General features: G+C 41.2%; 1 protein-coding gene across 4 annotated transcripts in view; it reads right to left on the bottom strand.

Moving 5' to 3' along the window:
- Positions 1–12,439, bottom strand: part of RPS6KA2 (ribosomal protein S6 kinase A2) — a 329,479-nt gene that overhangs the window by 73,414 nt on the left and 243,626 nt on the right. For all 4 annotated transcript variants that reach the window (XM_068938966.1, XM_068938969.1, XM_068938968.1 and 1 more), the window contains 3 exons: positions 10,898–10,978; positions 9,995–10,074; positions 6,046–6,152 (listed from right to left, as the gene is read on the bottom strand). In XM_068938966.1, coding sequence (XP_068795067.1) covers positions 6,046–6,152; positions 9,995–10,074; positions 10,898–10,978 — 268 coding nt within the window. The remainder of the gene's footprint in view (positions 1–6,045; positions 6,153–9,994; positions 10,075–10,897; positions 10,979–12,439) is intronic.

Consider the following 12,439-nt stretch of genomic DNA (forward strand, 5'->3'; position numbering starts at 1 on the left):
TAGAGCTAGCATTGCAACCTCTATCAGTAGTTCTTTGCTGCAACTTCAGCACAGGGCTAAAAAGTCTTCCTTATCAGTTGTTGACATTATTCTACAGTATATCTTAAATCAAAGCCATAGCAATTCTCTCTGCCCTTGCTCTGTCTTTTTTTTTTTTTTTTTTTTTAAGATTTGAGTCATATCTTCTGGGCTTCACTTTGAACTCCAATACACTCAAATCAATGTGAAGTTCTGTCAAATCTTTCTAAGCTGGAATCCTGGGGTTTTTTGGATGATTTAAGTTTCCTTTCAAGTTAGCTCAGTTCTGCAAAAAATTCAACCCACACTTTGTGTTTTTCAGAAAATGTGGCCAAAATTTCAGGTTGGAAAGAAGAACTGAAACTTCATAAAGCAGTTTAATTTGACTGCAGGTTTTGTTATGAAAGGATCAGATAGATAGAGTGAAGTATTAAAATGTCTTCCAAAAAGATGAAGACTCTCACAAACTCTGTATCTTTTCTAACATGTTAATACTTGCATGATGCCATGCTATCTCACCATGTTGAAAAGTCTCATGCCTAACTCAGCTCTGATGTAGCTTCATTGACACCAGGGAAAAGAAGGAAAATTTAGGGCTCTGGCTCCTGAAAAAGGACTGTTTACTTCAATGGAAGCTGATGGTGATTCTCCCCCAAAACTCTTTGCTCTTTACTAATTCTCAGATCTACTCTCTCTACACAGGGCAGCTAGGTTCACAAATGAACTGCCGTGGTCTACAGCATAGTGCATTAAGCAGCAATGGCTTTTTTTTGGTTTTCCTTAAAGCACTTAAAACAGAAAAATATCAAGGTGGAACTTGGTACCTGGAGATAAAAAGGTAAAAATAAATAAAAATATCTGTGCGTTCTCTGATGGTAGAGTCCCTTCTAAGTCATCCATGCCTATAACCACAGCATAAGAAGTAACATATGTCTCATATACTAGTTTATAAAAAGTTTCCATTTTCCTAGTTCACTAATGCCATAAATAATGGCTTGATCACAGTCACAGTCACTGTGCAAGTAACCCCACTGGTTTCAGTGTGACAGAACAGTACCTTATTCCACAAGGAATCACACTGAAACCACTAAGGCAACTCAAGGAGAAGAATTTGGCTGCAGCAATTCAAGAGAAGAATCATCTGCATGTTCTCAGTAAGACTTAAATCAGAAAATTCAGTTGCTTGCTGTTTTGAAATAGGTACAACTAACCTTATAAGAGGTCCCAGAGTTGCTGCTGCTGGTTGCACTTAAAATTAATTCATAGCTTTAAATTGTTAATATGAATTTTTGCTCAGAGAATCTTAAAAGATTGTTGAACTTGAAATTCTAACGGACTGCGAATTCTTTCAAGTGGTCGGAACAGTGCTATTTTCTAACTAGTCATCTTGGACATAAATAGTTCAAATGAGCTCAGCCCAACAAACTTCATTTTAGGCTATTTAAAGAGCTAATTATATTATTATAATATTAGTAGATCCTTTGGGGAACTTCTGGAGGATAGGAAAAGCACTAAACAATCAAAGAAGGGCAAATACAGTGCCTATCTTTTAACAAAGGTAAAGAAGAGAATTGGGAAATCACAAACTAATTAATTTCTCTCGGATTCTGGAAACTGGTCTACAAAACACAAGTAAACCTTGTGCTCTAATCAGACTGGTAATGCTTCTCCTGAAGATGCGTGTGAAATTTTGGATATTGTACTTCAAGGGAGATACGGATGAAGAGAAGCCAAAGGGGAGCAAGGAGAATGATCCAGCGCCTCGAAAGACTCACTGGTGAAGACCAGTGCAATAACCGGATTGTTTAGCCCAAAGGAGAGATGGCAGAGGGAAAAGATGCACCAGCAAACCCGAGGGTGCCACTGAGAACAGAACAAGCTGTTCAGTGAGCCTAGGAGGACAGGCCAAGGAGAGCAATAGCCTTCAACTGCAGCAAAGAAATTTCAGATTAGTTATTAGGAACAACTTTCTAGAAGTACGACTGGTGAAGCACTGCAGAGAGGCTGCCTATGTAGACTGTGAAGTCTCCACCAGCTGTGGTTTTTAAGAATTGTTTAGGAAGACACTTGTTATGACCTTGATATATTTGATCCTACCTGGGGGCAAGGGAAAGATTAGATCATCCTGTGACGGTCCTAATTTTCCATTATCTTTTTCCAAATCTGCCTTAAAGATATAGCACTTTTTTTCCCTCAGAATGAACTCTTTTTTCCTACTGCACCTCTTTTTCTATAAATACTTCAGATAGTTATAAACTTATGGATCCACTTAAATCATAGGCTGTCATGCTCTACTCTCCTAGGCATGGCTACAGATAGGTTTTGTACTTACAAAGCTAGTCTTAAAGGATTTTGATTTTTATTCAAACAGATGCCTTGATATAGTCCCAAGTGTGAACTTCAGTTATACCAGTCTGGGTCACTCCCCTTCCTGTACAACAATAGTTACGTTCATGTAAAGTGCTTTTATACCAAGACAATGGTATCCAGATTCAACTGTATCACTGGTATCACTGTAATTATACGTTAAAGGCCACACATTAAAAGTCAAATTGTAAAGACATCCATTCAAAAGCTAGGAAATACCAGAACGAGGGCTGCCAGCTTAATTTGACCTCACTGTATAAAGGACTTAAGTTACATGCTCATACTTTTTCTCCCAGAGAACTCTTGCCTCAGCTGACAGACAGATAATATTCAGCGATTTTGGCAGAGATGTATACTGAAGGGGATGACTGACCAGTCTCAGGTCAGATGAAAACACATACAGAACTGGATTTCATCTTTTCCTTTTCTACGTTTCTGTGTGATGATGGCAAATCAGCAACACCTTCCTAACACAGGTAAGTTCAGATTCCACATTTCACTGGTGCTTTGACTTGAGACACTGCAGTTTGGTCTACAGATATATTAAGTACGCTCACTTGCAATTGAAATCAGTGAAAGATGTGCTTTGAAACGCAAAGTGACATATAATGCTGAGAACTCTGAAAAATCAGATTCTGAGTATCTCAAATACAGTGAATAGTTTTGACATGCACTGAATTTTTGCCTTTGTTTCAAACTCCTCCTAAAGGAAAAAATCGTGGCACGTATCTCTAAATGTAACAGCACCATGACTTATTTATAGCTTCGTATTTGGATACCTTCTAATAGCAGCTTCATATATCATGTGTTAGTATGAAAAATGACATCATTAACACCAGAAAGAAAAACAGTGCATGATTCCTATTAGCACTCACTGGAAACAAAGCTTAAAACCAAAAAAGCTGCGATTAATTTATTGAAGTCACTCTATAACATGTATGTTTGTTGATGCTACCTGGCAAATATGAATAAAATAAAAGTTCAGAACAAAGTTCAAACCAAAGGGTTGCTAGAAGACAATTATGCAATAGCATATAGCAATGGCGGTTATGGTGCGTCAGCTGCTCACTTGCATTTCATATTACGTACTAAGCTGGTACCTTTATTCCTCTAGTTGTTTGAGTGAGAGGATGACTTCTGGTATTTGATAAAGAGTCTGGTCTTCAGTTTCAGTGGTATAAACAGACAGGAGTGGAGATTTTGGTCCTCTGTGAAAGATCTCTAGCCCAAAGGACTGAGAGCTTTGCTTATGTCAGTCTGTACAAGTTCATATGCTACTACTGCTATTAAAATTGTAACATAAACACAAAATTGAATTTAAAGTTTAAATCACATAGTACTATGTTCTAGAGAAACAGTCTCCTCCCATTCAACTTCTCACACCTACAAAATCCACCTTCAATTTACTCTTCGTGTCTTATTTTGTCCATGAGTGTGAAAGCAATAACCCTCCCTTTTAAAGAAATAGCTGCACATTTTTAAATTACATGTCCCAAAAAGGAAAAGACTGCTCTGCTGTTATACTTTGGAAGTGTAACCAACAGCTAAACTGATTGCTCTCAATGTTCACCCTTTTAAACGACTGTGACCATTTCATTAAAAAGGTTGGTGGCTTTGAAATGTTGCAGCACATTTTATCAGAGCTGGCACAGAAAAACGTAGGCAAAGCACCAGGCAAATGGAACAGAATAAAAACAGTATCACAAGACTGCCAGTCATATCACTGTGGGTGTCATTTAGTCTATTGAAGTACTGTAAAGAAAAAAAGAGAAAGGAAAAACCTACATTGTATCACATTTGGAACAGCAAATAGCTGCAAATATAAGCTACAATCGTTCTTAGGAAAATATTTTGGACAGCCAATAAAAGTACTTTAAAATGCTGATTATTATGTCTCTCATGAGCTAATATGAACACTTGTATTCAGAGATGCTCATTTACTTTAAACAATGGCTGTAATAAAACTGCACTGTGCCAAGACGTACTTTGTTTGAGCTGCAAGTGGACTTGCATTGAACAGTTGATATCACATTAACAGGAAGACCAGATTAAATGGTGCAAATCCAGAACAGTGCTACTCAAGTCAAAGGCATAGAGAACAGGATCCTGCACTGAGATCATGCATTAAAATAAAGGCCACGCACATGGAGACTACACCATACTGGACTAGCCTGTAGCTAGCAGTGGCCCCCAGGGGTCAGGACTGGGTCCAGTCTTGTTCAGCGTATTCATCAACGACCTGGAGGAAGGCACAGAGCGCACCCTCGGCAAGTTTGCTGATGATACTAAACTGGGGGGAGTGGCTGACCCACCAGAAGGCTGTGCTGCCATGCAGAGGGACCTGGACAGGCTGGAGAGCTGGGCGGAGAGGAACCTCCTGAAGTTCCACCAAGGCAAGTGCAGGGTCCTGCACCTGGGGAGGAATAACCCCATGCACCAGGACAGGCTGGGGGCTGACCTGCTGGGAAGCAGCTCTGCCGAGAAGGACCTGGGAGTCCTGCTGGACAACAAGTTCAGCATGAGCCAGCAATGCGCCCTTGTGGCCAAGAAGGCCAATGGGATCCTGGGCTGCATTAGGCAGAGTGTTGCCAGCAGGTGGAGGGAGGTGATGCTGGCCCTCTCCTCAGCCCTGGGGAGGCCTCACCTGGAGTCCGGTGTCCACTTCTGGGCTCCCCAGTACCAGAGAGACATGGCACTACTGGAGAGAGTCCAGCGGAGGGCTACAAAGATGGTGAGGGGACCGGAGCACCTCTCCTCTGAAGAAAGGCTGAGGGAGCTCAGCCTGTTCAGCCTGGAGAAGAGAAGACTGAGAGGCGATCTGATCAATGCGTACAAGTATCTGAAGGGAGGGTGTCAAGAGGATGGGGCCAGCCTCTTCTCCGTGGTGCCCAGCGACAGGACAAGAGGCAACGGGCACAAACTGAACCACAGGCAGTTCCATCTGAACCCGAGGAAAAACTTCTTTCCTGGGAGGGTGACAGGGCACTGGCACAGGTTGCCCAGAGAGGTAGTGGAGTCTCCTTCCCTGGAGATATTCAAAACCCGCCTGGACGCGATCCTGTGCAATGTGGTCTAGAGGACCGTGCTTGAGCAGGGGGGTTGGACTCGATGATCTCCAGACGTCCCTTCCAACCTCAACCGTTCTGTGATTCTGTGTGGACTAGAGTTAAGGTATCTGGCTCCATGCTTAAATGATGCAATAGGAAGACCCTGGAGACTGGGACTGCAGAGATTGGAGCTCAATTCATACCTCAGCCTAGTGGTACAACTGAAAATAAACACAGGTAAACAGACTGCACTACTTCTGATTTGGATAGCATAGGGTTTCCCAGTTCTTACCTGCTCACTTTGAATACCAGTGCTTGCCTCCGTTTTTATTTATCACAATACTACTGCCTCAGCCACTGCCTCAACATGTGCTTGTTGCTTCAACATTCCCATGCTTCACTAGTGAAAGAATACAGTACTTCCCTACCTTATTAACTTAGGCACAGGGGACAAAATCTACTCCTGACATTGAGGCTCTCATGTACAGAGTCTCAGATACAGGAAGAAAGGTAGAGTCTCCGGCACCTTTTGACTTATTAGTATGACAAGGAGCAGAAACAACCTAAAAGCTCACATATTTATGTTACAGTTCACTCTTTCTCATTAACTTACTTTTCTGGTTTTAGATCCCTGTAAATAATTCCAAGACCATGGAGGTGGTCTAAAGCCAAGGCCAGCTCAGCTAAGTAGAACTTGACATCCTCTTCTGTAAACATCACCTAAAGAGACAGAAAAGAAGAACATGTCTATTTATTAGAGAGTGGTAGGCTGGCTTGCGTTAAACAGACATGGGGAAGGAATTGTCTAACACAGGAATGCTGGAATGACCATCATATCAGGTTCAATTTTCCATAATTTGTCTGAGCTCACATTAACAATTCTTACCAGATTCTCCTTATAAAATACAACTCGACCTGTCAAGTATTTGTTCCTTAAAGCACGATGCTCTCATTCATCCGTTTGATCTGTTTAGATGATGTCATGTTGCAATAATATAAATAAGGTTCTAAATCCTTAGCATTTTGAAATGAAGGGCAAAACTCAAGATATTCAGCACCGCCCTTACTGCTTCCATATATCTTAATTTGCAAAAAGCTTGGCGTTTGGTTCCCAATTTCCCACAAAAGAAGATGCAGGAACCTCTTTGGGGAAGTGAAAGGCTTCTTGTTTCTGAAACTGAAACACATTTAGTTCCCAAATATGAACAGAATATACAGCATGGAGAGACTTAGAGATTGATTTAAAACCTGCTCATTGAGGGTTCAAGGATTGTATCTCCAGTGCCTTCAGACTGCCAAACGCATCTGTCTCAGGGAACAATATCTAGCTTCTAGAAAAGAGTGAGAAGTGGCTTGCAACTACACTGCTCAGGGTTAATCCTATTCAGAACTGCCTAGCCTCCTTCACACCATGTACTAGATGGCCTGGGTCTTCCCTACACCCTGTATCCTGAGATACAGACAGTCTCCCCTATGCTCCTGGAGTCTCGAGATACAGATTTTGTTGATATTTTTTCAGGTCAAAATATCTGACATCGTAGCGTGCCAGTGTTCTTCAGCATGGTACTTTCGCAGGGTGACATTAGGCTGTGTGTTAAGTGACCTGGCTTATCAGATGAGAATGTGTGGGAGTGCCTTTTGGGACAGTACTGGAGGACTGTGAGGGAAACAACTCGGTCATGTCCTTGTCCGTAACATCTGTAAGAAGCAGCCCTTGTGCAAAAGAGTTTCTAGAACTACGATTTTGTTTTAGCTTTGAGAAAACAAATAGACTTGCTCTGAAAGGGAACCTGGGAATGGCCAAAGGCAGATGCAGCATATGTGATGCAGGACTTTGGGCTGAGCCTTAGTTATGTGAGTGCAGATATGCTAAGCAATAATGTGCTATCTAACATATGGGGCCTAATGAGATGCAAATTGATGGCAGTTGTTTCTTTTCTATAGCCGATACGGCTACCACAAACACTGAAAGCTCCGTTTTAGGTGGGAAGAAACTTCTCTAATGGAAAAAACTATAAGCCCAGAAAAACTGAGCTCAGATGGCAAGAAAACCCTTTAGTTAACTTTAAGTATATCCCAGATGATATTAACTTCTCTTTAACTAAAGTTCAACACATTCAAAAATAACAGTGCAAAAAGAGAAGCTTATATATTGGACATACAAGCATGAATATCACGTATGAGAGAAGTAAAATGAGTCATCTCAATAAAAATCTACATATCATATGTAAATGCAAATATCTACAGTAGAAACTGCACAGCTTATTTTTTAAAATTAAGCCTCTGCTCTTGGAAAGCAGCAGCCACAATATTTGAGTGCTTTGAGAAGTTGCAGAAGGCTGAGAACAAAAATAGAGGATTCAGAGAACAGACAGGTGTCACACAATTTAATTAAGAATATCTGTAAAGGCTAGAAGGAATAAGGATACATAAGTAACAATTTTGATTACAAAATTAATTGGTCTGGAACATTAAAATGTTGTTAAATATCTAAATAAATGTAAATTATTGATAATGTTTAAAATAAATAATGTAGGCATGACATAAAATCCGTAGAATCAGCAAAAATCTGATCTATATACACATTCCCAACTGAAGTCGGACATCTCAGAAACATAGAGTAAACCTGAAACAGAGCTTTGCATGTACACATGCTGCAGTATAAGGGATCTGACTGAAAGTCCACTGAAATCAATACAGTTGGAACAAGCCCATAATTAATAATTGCAGCCTGTACAAACAAGTTTTCCTATAATGTCTTTCCTTGTGATACCTTGGCACTAGCAGTTACAAGTTATAGGCAGATAGGATGAGTTGCAGACACTGAAAAGAGAAGTTTGTGTCAGGACTGTCAAGTTACAGAGGACCAATTCTTGATAGTATAAAGCAGAGAAATCAAAGCATTTAACTGGAAAAGGTTTGGAAACAAACGATGTTTTAAGAGAGTATGTTATCTGAGCTGTTCTCTTTAGCTTTAAAGTCGTCTAATTGTACAGAATGTATAACTACACTTGGTAGATGAGAACGACTTTTTCTCTCTTCTCCTATCAAACCTCAGAGGTCCTTTCTAAGACAGCATGCTATGTCATCGACAAAGACTGATTTCGTGGCAAACAGGAGAAAAATATTTTTATTTCCTTTAATCTCTTCCCTGCAATTAAAAGTAACTGCTGCCATATACTAAGAACCTATGCAAATATCATTACTTGGTATTGTAATTACATGCTATGTTTTCTCACACTGGCAAACAAGTATGGAAAGCAAGGGCTCCTGACCTGCAGCACACACAGCAGTTAGTTATGCAAACCACTTCCAAACAGTCTGCAGCATGTCACAGAAACAGGAACTGCTGCCACTGCTCTGGGGACTGGCGTCGGGGCTCGGGAACTTTTGAATTATTGTTTCCACACCTTTTTATTCCATCAGTAACTCCCAAACTAAGAAGCGCAAACACAGCTTCCCCTCAAGACAGCATTTGAAACATCCCTATCCTATTTTTTACAGATGTTACGTCAGGTGCTTCCTCGCCCCTCCTGTCTCCCCAGTCTATAAGGAGGCCAGGGGCTGAGGGGCCTCAACTAAGTGACAGTAAACAGTGACCTGCCGGGCACGCACAAGGCTCCAGGACCACAAACGCCTCTCCAGGGCTGCTGTCCTGGGGGGCGGCAGGGCTGCCTCTGCGAGTGCCACCCTTACCATCTAGAAGACTCTCTGAAGTGAAATTCGGGTAGCTGTGCTGCTGCAAGCAATGCAGATAGCTGACTCTGAAGAGGCATTTGGAGAAGCAGCTGAGTGCTAAATGAACCCAGAAAACCCACCCGTGCCCCTCTCTACCGGCATTAGTGAGACTCAAGTTTGGACTGCTTCCTGACTTCCTTTTTTGTCAGCACCAGCATCTCCCTGAAGGCAGGGGTTACAAAGGACAGGGGACAGACTGGAGCCACGGGACATGCCGAAAACAGTAGCTGCCCCTGAGCAAGCAGGGGAGAGAGCAGGTGAGCTGTCGTGACAGCCAAACTGGGAACCCTGGGGCAGCGTGTGGCCTCGGACGCGCTCCCAGCGGCTGCCGCAGGAGATGGCGCTCTCCCCGCTCACCAGGTCATGCCCTGGCCAGCCCGAGTGCTTGCTGCACCCAGAGCCCCGGGCGGCCTCCGACCTATGGCCACCTCTGCTTTCTGCTGCCAGCAGCTGAAGTTTTAGAGCAGTTCTGTGCTCTAAAAACACAGGCAAAATGTACGGGGGAGAGATTTCTCAGACTAATTCTCATAACAGCCAACATATGTTTTGTGAGCAATGAGTCTGTGGCTATTTTGCTGTGGGAATGACTTAGTAAATAGTGCGGTTTTCTACAACCGTGATGCTTACATGCTTTCCACTGCATTTACAGCATAATTCAAATATAATTATTAAGAATCCACCTAGAGATGCAAGATGATACAGCTCTATTGCATACATATATAGCAGAACTATTCCCAAAGCCCTTTGCCACTCCCACCAATTTCATCTCAGTTCTGAAAATCCAGGATAGCTGTTGATTTCTGAAGTAAGATCTATCAGCTTACCTCTTTGGAGAGTCTTGTGAAAAGGTCCCCTCCCCGCAGGAAATCTAGTATTAGATACAACTTCCCCTCTGTTTGAAATGCTGCATTAGAAAAGGATGGAGATGTTGGAAGTCTGAATCAAGATAAAGTCTTCAAAGAATGAATCTTGTTAACTAACTGCGTCATTCATGCTACTAGTTCTCCTGTCATTTCAGTGCTTTACTTAGAGAACAGAAAAATTTAACATCTCTACACAATTAAGCAATCTAGCTTAGGCTATGGGGAAAAAATGTAACCATTTGAGAGACAAAGATGCGTTATCAATATGTTCTTTTCTAGTCTAAGCACCTATGAATTACTGTTGCTTTCCCTTGTGCCAGATACCAGGAGAAACCGAGGGGTAGGCATAGAGAGAAGCTCCCAGATCTGTGTGAGGGGAGTGCCTGCATTATCCAAAACGTCTCCAGAAGACCCCTTACACTAACAACAGGACTCCTCAGGAATTCAGGGAGCTGGTTAGGCTGAGGGAGGCAACTCTAACAAGACATCAGATTCATGTATGCAAATTCCAACTGATGCTGATTATTAAAAATAGGTTTTATTTAGATTCTCTGGTTTCCTAAATGATATCTGATAGTGGGCAAGGGGGTTGGCAGATGTATGTTCACCAGCTTTCCCACTATCCCACCAGCACAATATATAACACGATATCAAATGTATTTTGATAGAGAAATGGCTAAGACCTACTTATTCTGAAATCCTCCTTTAGCATAATTGAAGTATTTCACACAGGTAACCCCTGTGATTTTGTTAGAGATAGAGCCATAGGCAGGCAGGGGGTATCTGTATGAAAGTATAACATACCTGGTTACAATTCCCCGACCAATTTAAGAACAAATATGACTTATATTTTATGATAGTTACCATAATGAAGCTTGACTATGAAAGGATGATTCACTTCTGCCAAAATATCTCTCTCCATTTTTGATCGTACCCGATCCCGAACTATAAAGAAAGAACAATAAGAACAGCAACATATTAAGAAGCAGTATGGTCCACTGGATACAATGCTAGAACGAGGTTCAGGTGATTTGGAGTCTACTTTTCACTCTGCTGACGGCTTGTTGTGTGACCTTTGGGAAATCACGTTACTCTTTAGGGTCCCCTTTCTCTGTCTGGTCTATGTAAAGAGTAAGTCTTCACGAAGGGACTATGTCTCCCTCTGTTTCTACAGATCAGCCCTTACTAAAAGCACTATAGTATTATAAGCAACAGGAAAATGATTATGGTTTGCAAAAGACAACGTCAATGTGAAGAGTAAAACTACATAAAATTAATATCTCATTTAAGATTAAACAGAATTTACCAGTCCCAGAGCCTGTCAGGTTATCCTCCTGTAAATTAACTTATGGTATTGCGCTGATGCTAGCAGTATGGATGACTCGCTGAGGATTGCTCTCTGGAAGCGATTTACAGGAAGTATTTTCAGCTTCCAATAAAACCCACAAACAATCAGTAAAAAAGGAATAGTAGTGGCTGTTAAAAATAATATAAAAACTATTTTCAAGTGTAGAGATAAATTACTGTAGAACAGCAATGAGAAAAAATACTTTTGTGGTTCAGAGGAATGGAGAGGAATAGAAAAAATCGTTATAGAGGTAAGCTGAGGTCCAACTAATCAAAACTGAAGAACTGAACTTTGCTATGAAGATTTCATAGCAAATACATTTAACACAATGTTCAGATATTGAGAAGGATTCAAATTCCCAAATTTTCAGATCTTGATCTTATAGATGCATTTTTTATTCAACTACAATTATATTAATTTTAGAATGAAAGCACTGAAATTTTCTTTTTTCTCTGCATTACACAATGCCAATATGTTTTTCAATTGCAAACATTCACAAGGCATGCTATGAGACTATTTTAGGTGGTAACGCCTGAGATCCTACTGAGATTCTGTCATCGCCTGCATGTGTTGTGGATCTGCTGAGAAGCCGAGTACACTGAGCACCCAAGCAATGCACATACCGCAATGAAATCACATATTTTGTCACTGCACCTCGAATATTGATGCACAGAAATAGGACCAAAACAGCTGATCTGAAAATTTTAAATAGGAGTGGAGAGATGCTTGGATTTCTAGCTATTTTGATGCTTTATTTAGGTCAATAGCAATGTAAGCCTTACTAAGCTCACTCAACCTAAACCATCTCTAAGATAAAAAAAACAAAAACAGACAAAGGGAATCTAGAAGGATCTCAGTCTTACTCCATGAGTAAAAATCACACAGCATACACTCACAAAACGCTTAGATTATGTGGAGTAGCAGAGTATTTCTTACGCTATAGATCCAGATCGTTGCGACACGCAGCGATGTTGAGCGGGAGGGATTCTTGGTGGACAGGTGGGCATTGCTAAACACTGTGTGGGATATTTCCTAGTGAGCTTGGTTAGATAGCCTAA

Source organism: Struthio camelus, chromosome 3, assembly GCF_040807025.1.
Source record: "Struthio camelus isolate bStrCam1 chromosome 3, bStrCam1.hap1, whole genome shotgun sequence".
NCBI lineage: Eukaryota > Metazoa > Chordata > Aves > Struthioniformes > Struthionidae > Struthio > Struthio camelus.